Source organism: Telmatherina bonti, assembly GCF_933228915.1.
Source record: "Telmatherina bonti genome assembly, chromosome: 4".
In the NCBI taxonomy this organism is placed as follows: domain Eukaryota; kingdom Metazoa; phylum Chordata; class Actinopteri; order Atheriniformes; family Telmatherinidae; genus Telmatherina; species Telmatherina bonti.
This window is the reverse complement of record NC_136622.1, coordinates 5,262,476-5,278,219: the sequence shown is the minus strand read 5'-3', so window position 1 is coordinate 5,278,219 and position 15,744 is coordinate 5,262,476. Positions and strand designations below refer to the sequence as shown.

At 54.2% G+C, this 15,744-nt stretch overlaps 1 protein-coding gene across 1 annotated transcript in view; it reads right to left on the bottom strand.

Moving 5' to 3' along the window:
* The window catches only part of skia (v-ski avian sarcoma viral oncogene homolog a), an 87,227-nt gene extending 73,654 nt beyond the window's left edge, over positions 1 to 13,573 (bottom strand). Inside the window, exon 1 of the mRNA XM_079238952.1 lies at positions 12,260 to 13,573. Coding sequence (XP_079095078.1) covers positions 12,260 to 13,276 — 1,017 coding nt within the window. The 5' untranslated portion in view covers positions 13,277 to 13,573. The remainder of the gene's footprint in view (positions 1 to 12,259) is intronic.
* Positions 13,574 to 15,744: the final 2,171 nt, after the last annotated feature.

Here is a 15,744-nt window from a genome sequence, read left to right as displayed (position 1 = left end):
GGTCCGCCACCAACCAGAGACGTCTTCTTCCTGCACGAGGACGGAGACGCCACCGGTCCGCCACCAACCAGAGACGTCTTCTTCCTGCACGAGGACGGAGACGCCGCCGGTCCGCCACCAACCAGAGACGTCTTCTTCCTGCACGAGGACGGAGACGCCACCGGTCCGCCACCAACCAGAGACGTCTTCTTCCTGCACGAGGACGGAGACGCCGCCGGTCCGCCACCAACCAGAGACGTCTTCTTCCTGCACGAGGACGGAGACGCCGCCGGTCCGCCACCAACCAGAGACGTCTTCTTCCTGCACGAGGACGGAGACGCCACCGGTCCGCCACCAACCAGAGACGTCTTCTTCCTGCACGAGGACGGAGACGCCACCGGTCCGCCACCAACCAGATACATCTTCTTCCTGCACGAGGACGGAGACGCCGCCGGTCCGCCACCAACCAGAGACATCTTCTTCCTGCACGAGGACGGAGACGCCGCCGGTCCGCCACCAACCAGAGACGTCTTCTTCCTGCACGAGGACGGAGACGCCACCGGTCCGCCACCAACCAGAGACGTCTTCTTCCTGCACGAGGACGGAGACGCCACCGGTCCGCCACCAACCAGAGACGTCTTCTTCCTGCACGAGGACGGAGACGCCGCCGGTCCGCCACCAACCAGAGACGTCTTCTTCCTGCACGAGGACGGAGACGCCACCGGTCCGCCACCAACCAGAGACGTCTTCTTCCTGCACGAGGACGGAGACGCCACCGGTCCGCCACCAACCAGAGACGTCTTCTTCCTGCACGAGGACGGAGACGCCGCCGGTCCGCCACCAACCAGAGACGTCTTCTTCCTGCACGAGGACGGAGACGCCGCCGGTCCGCCACCAACCAGAGACGTCTTCTTCCTGCACGAGGACGGAGACGCCGCCGGTCCGCCACCAACCAGAGACGTCTTCTTCCTGCACGAGGACGGAGACGCCACCAGTCCGCCACCAACCAGAGACGTCTTCTTCCTGCACGAGGACGGAGACGCCGCCGGTCCGCCACCAACCAGAGACGTCTTCTTCCTGCACGAGGACGGAGACGCCACCGGTCCGCCACCAACCAGAGACGTCTTCTTCCTGCACGAGGACGGAGACGCCGCCGGTCCGCCACCAACCAGAGACGTCTTCTTCCTGCACGAGGACGGAGACACCGCCGGTCCGCCACCAACCAGAGACGTTGCAGACCAGATCTGGGCAGACCCTCTGCAGGGCTGAGGAGGCGGGAGCATCCGTGCACGGGAGCATGGGGGAGGGGAACGGGGAGGGGGAGGTCCAGAAGCAGGCCTGACCTCTGTGCACACACACATGTGTGTGAGAAGATAATTAAAAAGGGCAGACAGATGAACCCAGCGAGGAAAGCTAGAGGTTACACGGGATAAGTCAGCTCGCTCAACCCCCCTACTGCCGCCGTCATCACACACACACACACACACACACACACACACACACACACACACACACACACACACACACACACACACACACACACACACACACAGCGGATGCAGACGTAAATAAATGACAGAAAGCTGGGAACAAACAGATGTCCTGCTGCAGGAGACGAGCGTTGCGGCGCTGCTTTCACCCAGAATGCCGTCATTGTGCTGAGAGGCGGTCACACACGCCGCACATTACCTTGTCTTCCAGATCTACAATTACAATAATTATAAGCCGGGGGCTTCAAGGGGTCCATTATCTGCTCTGGGGAAGCACAATGAGTGTGTGAAAGGAAAGGAAGGATGCCTGGACAGTTGTGAATGTGAGCTTTACAATAGGAGGTGAGCAGGATGGGTTTGTGGGGGGATGACGGAGAGTCTGGGCCTGGCGAGGCTTCCTGAACCTGAGGAGCTGGTTTCTGTGCCCGGAGGAGGGGTCCGCTTTCAGCTTATTGTTTTATTTAGCGTCTACATGGCGGATTCATTGGCCAGAGTCAAGCTGGGATGGGTTCACTTAGCAGACTGGGAAGAGGAAGGCCTGGCCTGTCCAGTAGGGGTTTGTTTCCAGGACTTCATTCCTGAGGAGTAAAACAAGCCTTCGGGGGGCTTCGCGGCCCTCGTTCGCACACATCTTCCACCTCGGCTTCCTGACAAACGGAAGCTCAGGTGAAGTAGAGATTGACTTTCTGTCTGCAGCATGAACCGGCCTCACCTGCAAACCCCTCCAACTTTCCATTTCTGTCAGCGAACCCTCCACCGAGGCTCCACCGAAGCACGCCTTTAGCTTACGACCGTCGCCGCCACACAAACAAACAGGTCCGGGACAAAGTTTCCTTGTCGGCTTCTCCTCCTGATTAAACCAGTTTAAGATTAACCAACCCAACCCTCAGCTAACCACCAGTGGCTAGACATAACAGTGAGTCACTGCAGACTAAACAAAAGAAAAGATCAGAGGTCTTCCTGCTGCCGGGATGACAAGCAGTTTCCAAGAAGAGGCGTGCACGGTGTGCACGAGACGCGACCCTGTCCTGGCGTCTGCCAGCAGAGCTCAGTTTATCTCCTGCTTTTCAGTCATCTAGAAATACCATTCATGGTTCTTTTTATAGTTCCTAGAGTTGTGTCTGGATGGCAGAAGCTTCAACGAGAGCTGTAGGCAGGAAGGGGGGGGGGGGGGGGGGGGGGTACACAATGAGATCAGCACAGGTCCATGACTCTCTGGGAGCACTGATCAGCCGCATTGATGAGGAGGTGGGGGTGGGGCATCACCTCTATCTGTTCCACAATCACAGACCCACATCTGATACCACCACAAGCCATGGTGACAATGGTCGACCAGTCCCTGCCCCCCTCCCCATTCTCACACACACACACACACACACACACACACACACACACACACACACCGCTACCATCATCATCAGTCTGTCCTCTCCAAACAATACATGGCCCAACTCCTGGGAGCTGCCCTTCCACATGGCCGAGGTCAGGATGGTGTGACCCATCCCCCTCCACTGCCTTCCCGAATTAAAAAGGAGCCATCCTCCTCTCCCAACCACAGAAAACACACATCCACAACTTCCCAACCACAGAAAACACACATCCACAACTTCCCAACCACAGAAAACACACATCCACAACTTCCCAACCACAGAAAACACACATCCACAACTTCCCAACCACAGAAAACACATATCCACAACTTCCCAACCACAGAAAACACACATCCACAACTTCCCAACCACAGAAAACACACATCCACAACTTCCCAACCACGGAAAACACACATCCACAACTTCCCAACCACAGAAAACACACATCCACAACTTCCCAACCACAGAAAACACACATCCACAACTTCCCAACCACAGAAAACACACATCCACAACTTCCCAACCACAGAAAACACACATCCACAACTTCCCAACCACAGAAAACACACATCCACAACTTCCCAACCACAGAAAACACACATCCACAACTTCCCAACCACAGAAAACACATATCCACAACTTCCCAACCACGGAAAACACACATCCACAACTTCCCAACCACAGAAAACACACATCCACAACTTCCCAACCACAGAAAACACACATCCACAACTTCCCAACCACAGAAAACACACATCCACAACTTCCCAACCACAGAAAACACACATCCACAACTTCCCAACCAGAACTTCCAGGCGTTGGCTTCGGACTAGTCGCCACGCTGTCATTTCAATCAGAGGTAAAACTGAACCAGCTGACGAAAGGAAACCCTGCAGAGGTGGACCTCCGCCTCCCCAAATGTTGGGAGATGCGGGGTGGGGGCGGGGTCAGTGTCACCGTGGGAGACGGGCAGATGGGGATGGAAATGCTAATTTCCTCCTACAGCTGATCCATGCACAGAAACAAGCGTGCACATGCACGTGCACAATGTGGATGTTAATGTGTGTGCGTGTGTGTGTGTGTGTGTGTGTGCGCGCGCAGAAGAGTCTTAGCCACCTCCCTTGTGGGAGCTTCTGGGCAGCGTGTGATTGGTCAGAACCACTTCAAGAGGGGAGAGGTGGGTCATATATTTATTTGAGGAGGGAAAGGTCATGTGCTGCTGCAAACATAAAGAGGGGAGGGGTTGGGGGAGGAGACGGGGGAGGGCGGCGGGGACGATCGTTCAGCCTCACAAGGTAAACTGCCCCGGTGGGGTTTCCAGGCTCTGAAACTGACTCCATCTCCACATCAGAGCCGAGATATTTATGGAACAAACCTTTTCTGTCTGAAAACTCGTCATCTGCTGTTCAGACGTCACGTTTCCATGGAGACGTGACGTTTCCATGCAGACGTGATGTTTCCATGGAGATGTGATGTTTCCATGCAGACGTGACGTTTCCATGCAGACGTGATGTTTCCATGGAGATGTGATGTTTCCATGGAGATGTGATGTTTCCATGGAGATGTGACGTTTCCATGGAGACGTGACGTTTTCATGGAGACGTGACGTTTTCATGGAGATGTGATGTTTCCATGGAGATGTGACGTTTCCATGGAGATGTGACGTTTCCATGGAGATGTGATGTTTCCATGGAGACGTGACGTTTCCATGCAGACGTGACGTTTCCATGCAGACGTGATGTTTCCATGGAGATGTGATGTTTCCATGGAGATGTGACGTTTCCATGGAGACGTGACGTTTTCATGGAGATGTGATGTTTCCATGGAGACGTGACATTTCCATGCAGACTTCACATTTCCATGCATACGTGACGTTTCCATGCAGACGTGACGTTTCCATGCAGATTCCATTGTTTGATGCTGATGATGTCAGAGATAAAACTCAGCAGAACAGGCAATCTGTCGGAGTTTTAGGGGTCAAACACGGCCTATCAGCCTACCTAACTCGGGAATGTGACGTTACGGCTGTCGGCTGGGTCTCGCCGTGCCATCTGAGTCGATGAATATTTCAGAGACCCCTCATTAAATAAACACACCGGACCTTGCTGCGTACCATAACCTGACATAAATATTAAATGGCCACAAAAAACTGACAGTGTTGCTTGCAAGGCAAGAGTCAGGCGAGGCGAAAGCAGCGTCGGCCGGAGGAGGAAGAGCTTGTCCGTGCGACGCCTGGAGGAGTGGTCTTCCTCCCGAAGAGGCGAAGCCTGAGGAAAGCCCAGCGAGGTCACTTTACTGCAACGCCATGAATCAGACCAGAGGAAGGACAACACTCTTCAGACAGATACAGTATACTCCTGAGGTATGAATACACTACTTTCCCAGACACCCTACATGCATGGCTGGACACAACAGTAGCAATGCCCCCTCCCGCATTTATCACATGATGCAGCCACTGATGGATGCAGAGGTGGGGGGAGGCGGGGGAGAGAGCATGGGGAGCATGGGAAGGCAGGGGAAGGTAGGGGCGGCGGGGGAAGGGAGCCCAGCGGGGCAGACAATCAGGGCTTGAACTTCTTTTCTTAATCTCCTCAGTCTCTCACTGATAGCAGTCGGGCTTTTCAGATTGTTCTTCAGGGTTCAACAAGTCACTTTAAATCATCATTTCACACAATAATTTATCAATTTCTGATTTTTTACTCTAAAAACGCAACATTTTGGTTGGAACTCCAGTCAGGGTTTGCTTTTAAAATATGTTTGCACATGTTTTTTTGCCTGTTGAAGTCCCAAACATGTCGTTAAAAAAAAGTACAGTCAAAGAATGAGCAGTTGTCATGAATCCAGCGAGGTTGTTGAAACAGCTGCAAGACAATCTGATCACTGCTGGCAACGACTTCACCTGGAAGCATCCTAAGCAGCACCTTCAACACTTTCCGTCTAAAGGAAAGTCACGAAGAGACTGGGAAAATCCCTTCTGTTCCTACAACTCTGCAGGCTTGTGGAATCAGCAGCTTCTGGCAGGAAGACGTGCAGAACGTCAAGAATTAAAGCTCCTAATTCATGTTCCGCTGCTTCTTCTGAAAGATTTTCCAGACAAACGCAGTGTAACCTGCAGTGTTCCCTCGCTCTACCTCGCTCTACCTCGTCATCTCGAGCCTTCCTGTCAGCGGTCGCAGTGGAAACACAAACCAAGGCAGGCATTAAAAGGGACATCAAACCGCTGCGCAGACGGTTCATCTCCTGGTGCGATTGTTCCTCAAAGTTTTTACTGAGCAGAGTTTCTGCTCTCTGAGCTTATTTTTCCACAATGGGAGGGGAAAAAAAGGAAATGAATTTATTTTAGCAGCTAATTTCTGACTGAAATGAGGAAAGATGAAAGGAAAAACGCAGCAGTGTGTGTGGGAAGTCATTATAAAAACTCAGTATGGAAATGTAAAGGTCTGAATGATGAACTACGTCCTAAACGTTCCGACTCGCGGCACGCTGAGCATTAGATGACACACACACACACACACACACACACACACACACACACACTACAAACCACACAGACTGAAGGCTTTGGAAAGGTAAAGCTGAACTCCTGAAGAGGAGCTGGGTTTTTATGGAAACAAGGCTTCACGCTGCAGCTCCGCCACCATTTTTGCCCTTTATGTGACTCACGTTGGATTTTTAGCGGCACAAATCCAATTTTTTTAAATCCAATCCAGTAAACTTCCACATGTGGTTCTACAGGGTAGTCTGACAGTACCATCACATTGAAGCTGGACACGTAAGCCAGACCTGCAGACGGATCTGCATCGGTTACATTCGGAGTTTGCTCCGTTTCTAAGCGGCCAAATCTAACTGGCTACCTGGCTAACTGGCTACCTGGCTAACTGGCTAACTGGCTAACTGGCTAATTGGCTACCTGGCTACCTGGCTAACTGGCTAACTGGCTAACTGGCTAATTGGCTACCTGGCTAACTGGCTACCTGGCTACCTGGCTAACTGGCTAACTGGCTACCTGGCTACCTGGCTAACTGGCTAACAGGACATGGTTTCCATGCAGGCATCATGGTTGTTTGTAGTGTATGTGCGAACATTGGCAGCTATCGTCGCGTTCCGGATGTCCTCGGGCATTTTTGCCAGAAACAATGAAGCGTTTTTGGAATTCTGAACTGAGAGGACTCGGAGATTCCAGATTTAAAGATGGCCGCCATGGTTGTTTTTATCAAACTGTTTTGTCCGTTCGGTTGCCGTGGAAACAGCAGTAAGTTGTTGTCATAAACAATTCTTCTGTTGCAACGGGCTTGTTTGTGTAAAAATAAAAACAATTTTGTGGTTTATTGATCATAATCATCGTCTGTTGTTGTGGTGATATTCGTGTTTATGATTTCCTTCTTTGACGACATCTGCAGATGTTCACGAGTTGGTTGTTCTGGAGGCGTCCAGTTCCTCCCAGTTGGTGCAACTGGAACGTGAGTACCTGGTAGCGACGCCAGCGCTGCACCCGTCAGAAAGACGGAATAAACCTCTGGTCACCACGTTTCACTCTTATCAGGAAAAAACGTGTCTGAAATATTAAAACCATGTTTTTTTATGAAAACTACTGGACAGTTTTACACTTATATAAAAGCCAGTTTCCAGTTTATACTGGAAGTAAAACCGTAACTGGTCGAGTTCAGCTTGTGGGCAGAAACGCTGCTCAGCTTCCAGGTTTGCTGCAGGAACACTGAACCGTCAGCAGAGCTCTGTGGGAGGGATCTGACCATCAGCAGCTGAACAATGCAGCTTTCCTGGGAAATCACGCTCTTCTACAGAGCCAGGCGGGGAAGGAGGGACTTTCTGTGTCAGTGTGTCACAGTTATCAACCACACTTCCCAGTAAGACTCCTGCCTGTCGATACATCATCGACCCTGACGTCCCTGACATGCCGCCGCTCCAGACCCAGACTGGCACCTCCAGGTCCAGGACTAAGCTCTGGACGGGTGCAGAAGAGTAGCGTGAAGCTACAAATCTGCTGAAAACACCCACATAGAAGGGGCAAACCCGGCTCTGCTGCAACAGTCCCGTTTTGCCAAACAGTGCTAACGGGGGGGGGGGGGGGGGGGTCTTCCTGAAGCAGCCATTGAAATGCAGAGCTACCAGCTGTTGTCCTGTCCTCCACGTGGACATGGCTGACAGTCAGTGGGCTTAGCCAGCGCTGCGCCTTGCATAAGAAACAGGACGTGGCCCTATATCCCCTCTGGGAGTTCACTTCCTCTCAGCGCCAGCCACCGTGGCTCCACCTCCTCTCCTGAAACAAGCGGCCCCTTCAGCTGGAGGCCAGATCCCCGAGCAGCAGCGGGGGCTTCTCCGGGGGGGGGGGCTTGTGGAAGTAAAAGGGGAAGCTTTTTGCGTCTGAGAGCGTCACCACAGTGCCGTGGAAAGTGTGACAACCCCCCCCCCCCCCCCCCCCCCCCCACATACAGCGAGTGGTTCCATCTTCAGCATAAACAGTTTTCCCCGGAACAACAGAGGCAGCCGCCCGCAGGAATGTGTCGGCACGGCAACACAGCATAAACACAAAATGGCTCCAAATGAATCATTCTTCTCACTGCATGCATGTTCAGCTGGATAAAGCACCCCCCACCCCCCAGGAGGAAAAGGAGGAAACATGATTTCCTTCCAACTTTCCCTTAAAGTCATGTTTGTCTGTTGGGACATGCATGCGCTGTTCAAGCCCAGGCAGGACTGTCTTCATGTGGCAGACATGCAACACATCCTCAGCGCTTGCAGGGAGCGGCAGGTTAGGAATGCAGGCACAGACCGGCTGCGTCTAATGCATGCACCCCAACCTCAGCCTGGTGACATTCCCAGCAACGCTGCTCAGTTCAGATGCAGCAAACATCAGATCCCACCGAGACCTTCTGGGCTTTACACACACATCTGTCTGCTGAACCTGCCTGCTCCATACCTCCACACCTCCACACCTCCATACCTCCATACCTCCATATCGCCATACCTCCACACCTCCACACCTCCACATCGCCATACCTCCATACCTCCACACCGCCATACCTCCACACCGCCACACCTCCATATCGCCATACCTCCACACCTCCACACCTCCACATCGCCATACCTCCATACCTCCACACCGCCATACCTCCACACCGCCACACCTCCATATCGCCATACCTCCACACCTCCATACCTCCACACCTCCACGCTCCACACCTCCACACCTCCATACCTCCACACCTCCATACCTCCACACCGCCATACCTCCACACCGCCATACCTCCACACCTCCATATCGCCATACCTCCATACCTCCATACCTCCACACCGCCATACCTCCACACCGCCACACCTCCATATCGCCATACCTCCACACCTCCATACCTCCACACCGCCATACCTCCACACCGCCACACCTCCATATCGCCATACCTCCACACCTCCACACCTCCACACCTCCATATCGCCATACCTCCATACCTCCACACCGCCATACCTCCACACCGCCACACCTCCATATCGCCATACCTCCATACCTCCACACCGCCACACCTCCATACCTCCACACCTCCATACCTCCACGCTCCACACCTCCACACCGCCATACCTCCATACCTCCACACCGCCATACCTCCATACCTCCACACCTCCACACCTCCACACCGCCATACCTCCATACCGCCATACCTCCACACCTCCACACCTCCACACCTCCACACCGCCATACCGCCATACCGCCATACCTCCATACCTCCACACCTCCATACCTCCATACCTCCACACCTCCATACCTCCATACCTCCACACCTCCACGCTCCACACCTCCACACCGCCATACCTCCATACCGCCATACCTCCATACCTCCACACCGCCATACCTCCACACCTCCACACCTCCATACCTCCACACCTCCACGCTCCATACCTCCACACCGCCATACCTCCATACCTCCACACCTCCACACCTCCATGCTCCATACCTCCACACCTCCATACCTCCACACCGCCATACCTCCATGCTCCATACCTCCACACCTCCATGCTCCATACCTCCATGCTCCATACCTCCATGCTCCATACCTCCATGCTCCATACCTCCACACCTCCACACCTCCATACCTCCACACCTCCACACCTCCACACCTCCATACCTCCACACCGCCATACCTCCATACCTCCACACCTCCACACCTCCACACCTCCATACCTCCATACCTCCACACCGCCATACCTCCATACCTCCATACCTCCACACCGCCACACCTCCATACCTCCATACCTCCACACCGCCACACCGCCACACCGCCATACCTCCATACCTCCACACCGCCATACCTCCATACCGCCACACCGCCATACCTCCATACCTCCACACCTCCACACCGCCATACCTCCACACCGCCATACCTCCACACCTCCACACCGCCACACCTCCATACCTCCATACCTCCACACCTCCACACCGCCACACCGCCACACCTCCATACCTCCACACCTCCACACCGCCACACCTCCATACCTCCATACCTCCATACCTCCACACCGCCATACCTCCACACCTCCACACCTCCACACCGCCATACCTCCACACCTCCACACCTCCACACCGCCATACCTCCACACCTCCACACCTCCACACCGCCATACCTCCACACCTCCATACCTCCACACCGCCACACCTCCACACCTCCACACCTCCACACCTCCATACCGCCATACCTCCACACCTCCATACCTCCACTTCAGGGAGAAATATAAAGTAACACACAGAATCTGCAGCCGCAGTTCTTATCTGAACATCCTGAAAGCCGGTGATTATGTGCCGCCCACACGTCACCAGCCAGACACCAGCCAGGCCTGGCGTGGGCCTTCCACACAGAACCCAGCAGAACCGGGAAGAACCCAGCAGAGGACATGCTCATGCTGGTGCACGCCCTCGGCCTCCAGCGCTCCGCCATGAAGGCGAAAGATGAGCTTTCTAAAGAGCGTCTGCAGAAAGGGAAGTGTGGCAATATGACTTCCTGTGTCTGTCTGCATGCGAGACTGCTGCTCACGCCTCAGTAGCATCAATGTTCTCTGCAGCGTCTCATCTGCTGCAGCCGTCGCCATAACAACGCCCCGCTGTTACCACAGCAGAAACAGGTGGCGACGCCGCAGGTGTCTGGCGTGATGACATCATGTCAGGCGTGCAGGTGGGCTGAGCGAGAGTCCAGATGTGCAACATGCAGCTGAACACGGTTCATTAGAACCACTCCGGGTCCAGGTTCTGACCTTTTGCCACCTTTCAGAGCTGGATCCAGGTAGGTACTGGATACAGACCCGTTGCCACGGCAACCCGATGCTGCCAACCTCGCCAGTCTCACTTCAGCAACTCTTCCTAAAATCTGACCAATGAGAAGCAGCGCTGGCGTAGGCCCCTCCCCCATCCCAAAGCTCGGTGTTGTGTTGCAATATGTACCCCTTTCATGAACCTGCTAGGCTTAGACCCCCCCCCCCCCCCCACGTTGAGCGGCGCCCCTCGGCTCGCCACCCAGGCAGCTCGTACTTCCTCATCATCAGTGTTTCTTCAACACTCGGCGTGGGCGGGAGGGGGGGTCTGAGTCGAGGTGCCCAGGCGGCACCCACTGAAAGAGAAGAGGCCCCTGAGAGCGGGGGTCCTCGAGGTGTGCCCACTCCAGTGTGAAAGAAAGTGTGTGTGCCAGCAGCGGGTGTAAACACCGACACGTTTGCTACCCCCAGAGCAGAGCCAGGATGTCAGAGGCTGCCTGGGGGGGTGAGAGAGGCTGGGGGGGGGGGGGGCTGGTCTGATGGTTACTGAATGCTCCTCTTTGTTGGGATCATATTATGTTTCCACCACAATACTTCTAAACCCTGCTTCATCAGCTCCATTGATGTGTAACAGTCGATGCAAATGGCCACACTGGCCTTTTTTCCTCCTGGGGGGGCATGTGGGGGTGGGATTCTTCACCCTCCTCCCCACTCAGATTATAATCCCTCCATCCAGCGCGGAAACCTGCATGATTTAGCCGGGAATTCCTGCCAAGCAGACGGCTTTCCAGACACCTGTGAAGGTGTGGAGGCAGCAGCCTCCCACCGGACTGAACCCCCAGGAGGTCCGACCCGTTACAGCCACACATCATCTGACCCCCCCCCCCAGCAGGAGCTGCCCGATTAAAACAATCTGACCCAGTGTGAACAAGCTGGTGGGGAAAGAAGTGGACTTGTTTACTTGTCCCATATTTACTGTACAGAGCCATAAAGTGCGTTTCATGGGGCAAATAATGGCTTTATTACCACCAGAGGCGTGTTGTTGTCACTGCTGGATGAGGCTCAATTAGTAGCAGTGATTTGACTGGGAGGAGGGGGGTTTAGCTCATTTCAGCTCTGATGGGTGGAAAGTTTGAGTCAGAGCAGGAAGGTAAAACAGAAACTCACCCTGGAAGAAGCTTTCCTCTTGTACTTGTTGGCGAAGTCAAACTTCTCCTTGATCTCGTCCAGGAGCTGCTCCAGCCGGCCTTTCTCCTCCTTGCCCGTGTAATCCTGCCCCAGGAGGATGTAGGCCCTCCAGTTGGCCGAGTCGAAGCCCCAGTGGCAGGTCCGGTTCTCCTGCGCCTTGTGGCTGTGCACCACGAACTTGTGGGTCGGGTACATGAGCCTGCAGTCCAGGCACTGGATGCAGGCTGCGGTGGGGCTGCTGTACAGCTCCGGCACCAACAAGCCCTTGCACTTCCCGAAGCACTCGTGGTAGACCTTGAAGCTCCTGTCGGAGAGCTGCAGCTCCAGAGAGCCGCCGCTCGCGTCCTTCTTGGCGCGCGGCGGGAACGCGCCTCCGTAGACCAGCGCGTTGCAGAGCCGCTCCGCGTCCGTCTTGGTGATGAGGCCGCAGGACGGCGCGGAGAACGGCAGGATCCCCATGACTTTCAGGATCTCCAGCTGGTCCGCCGTGCAGCGGGAGCAGTAGATGTGCAGCTCGTCGCACACAGAGTTGATCTGCTGCAGGCTGAAGTCCCGCAGCACCGTGTTGAGGATCTGCGGGAGGCACAGCCGCTTCTCCCCGCCGACCACGAAGCAGGAGATGGTCTCCCCCTCCAGCACCGTCTCGCACCTCTCCGTGGAGCGGTCCGACGGGATGAAGAGCGGCCCCGGCATGACGGGGGGCGGCAGGTGCTGCAGGACCGGCTCGGGCTCCTTGCCGTCCTTCTTGAAGAGGAGCTCATGCTGCCACCGGGCAGAGAAGGCCGCCGGGCCCCCCAGGGAGCTCATAGAGCTGAGGTGGAACTGCTTCAGAGTTTGTTGCAGTCCCGGATGAGGCTGGAAGCTCTGCCGACTTACAGTCTCCATGTTTTTCCTGCAACTTTGGAAACGCGGATCCTGCTGGAAGCACGAGAACGGAGCTGGCGGGTGCACGCGGAGCCACGGCGGAGTGGGAGAGCCGCGCGCGTCATCAAACATCCAGGGTCAGAGGGAAGCGCGTGGAAAGGTCGCGGGGCGAGTCGGGCTCAGTGGGGGAAGAGCGGCCGGTCGCTCCCTGCGGCGCGCGGACTCTCCATGGCCGGCAGGCTCTCCGGGATCCACGCGGGACTAAAGTTCCGTTTGCCCACTTCCGGGGCAGAGTGGGTGAGAATGGGGGAGAAGGGGGATCTGTGCGTCGATACGGATCAATAAAACTCCTGATTTCTGCTTCGTTCTGCTGTCGAGGAGCGCGCGACGATCCGGTCTGTCTGCTCGCGCGGATCAGTCTGACTGGATGGAGAGGAGACGTCTGCGAGGTAGCCTGCGCGCGCGCTCTCTCCACCTCTCTCTCTCTCTCTCTCTCAGCCTCCGTCTCGGTCTCTCACGCCCCTCCCCCCTCAGTGTGTGTGTGTGTGTGTGTGTCTGGCTCAGTCACTGAATCGCGGCCAGGAATGTGAGTGACTCTGCAGGCAGGCTGGGCTCTTCCAGGAACAAGCCGCCCCCCCACCCCCTTTTCCTCCTCCCCAACACACGCGCGCGCGCGCACACACACATGCACGCGCACGCCGGCCTGCAGACAGTGAAGGGAAGACGAATGCTGCGTTCACTGCCTGTGTGGGAAAAAAGTTCGTGACTTTTTGATCCTTTCTAAAATAAAAAAACACGAAGCGACAAATTAAAGGAGATTTTATTTCTTAAGATGCTTTAAAGACTTTTTCTGATCATATCCTTTGATCTGACTGGAGTCAGGATTTGTCTGATTTAGCAGATAAATCTAAACATCACGGTGAGTTTGGGTGATGCAGGACACCTGAGCTCCTGAACAAAACTTATGAGGTCATCAGCACCTTTAATGACATCATAACCAGACTTATGTCCAGATTAAAGTCTGTCATGAGTAAGACAATGTTCCTGTGGAGTTATCCAGTGGTTTGTCCAGACAACTCGAACATTACAGTTTTATTTCATCATTCAGGGACCCCTGGTTGCTTTAAGGTCTGTAAACGGATTCTGGATGGATGGTTTTGTTAACTTTCTGTTTTAACAACTCAGACTGTGTGGAAAATAAACTGAGGAATAATTCTGACTTTTATAAAGACAAACTGTTGAAAAGCCACCATCACATGTTAGTGTAGATATATTTATGTCTCCAGTTCAGCCAGTTTTGTGTTTAAACTGCAGGTTTGCGGTGCTGAGTTGACATGCAGAGGTCAGATGAGCTACTTTTCCCAGGGTCAGTGAATGCAGCAGGACAGAGAGCTTTAATGTGAATCAGCCAGTTCACACTGCGGAGACACAAGAGGATGGGTGGTGTTCTGCGAGACAAGACAGATTTAGCTTTGGAAGAGGAAGCAGAAAATTGCACGTCTGACTGCGGTTTCTGTTTCCCTTCTGCTCAGTGGGTTCAAACTGTTTGGCAAGAAGTTGCAAATAAACAAGTTGCATGTGAAGGCGACGGTGTGAAACATTCCTATTAATGAAACCATCATTTCCCTGCTTAAACCACTCTGTAGATGTCCACATATATTTTATTTCCTCCCCTGACTCCTGATATCTGCGGATATCCCTGGACCTGGACCTGGACCTGGACCTGGACCTGGACCTGGACCTGGATCTGGATCTGGACCTGTACCTGGACCTGGATCTGTGGATATTAGAAGTCAGAAAAAGGAACGGAGGTGGAAACTTCATGTAGAATAAGTTTATGATCAGGAATAAAGAAAAGAAGCAAAGAAAAGGGAAGAAATTCCTGTTTAATGAAGCTGGGGGGGGGTCATGTGTCCAGAGCAAGTTCAACTGCAGGACTCATGGAGCAGTTTGCACTCCTGTAGCGCCCCCTACCTGAAGCCTTCTGTAACTGCAGCAGAGGGGGTCCATGACCTGGTCCTGGACCTGGCCCTGGACCTGGACCGGGACCTGGACCTGGACCTGGCCCTGGCCCTGGCCCTGGACCGGGACCTGGACCAGGACCTGGACCTGGCCCTGGACCTGGACCTGGACCTGGACCTGGACCTGGACCTGGACCTGGCCCTGGACCTGGACCTGGACATGGACCGGACCTGGACCTGGCCATGGACCTGGACCTGGACCTGGCCCTGGACCTGGCCCTGGCCCTGGACCTGGACCTGGCCCTGGACCTGGACCTGGCCCTGGACCTGGCCCTGGCCCTGGACCTGGACCTGGACCTGGACCTGGACCTGGACCTGGACCTGGACCTGGCCCTGGACCTGGACCTGGACCCGGCTGGCAGGAGAGATAAAATGTAAATGCACATGTGAAAAGTATTTCCATGGAATCGACGGAATTGATTGAAGCTTGAAGATTGTTTTCTTTTTACAGGAAAATAATGTTTCCTACAGAGATGCTGACAGAGCTTTTTATTGTCCTGATAAATATAGATAATTTACTGCTGCACTTGGTTTGGAAATAAATCTATAAAAATGATCAAATTAAGCTGCATGAACTCT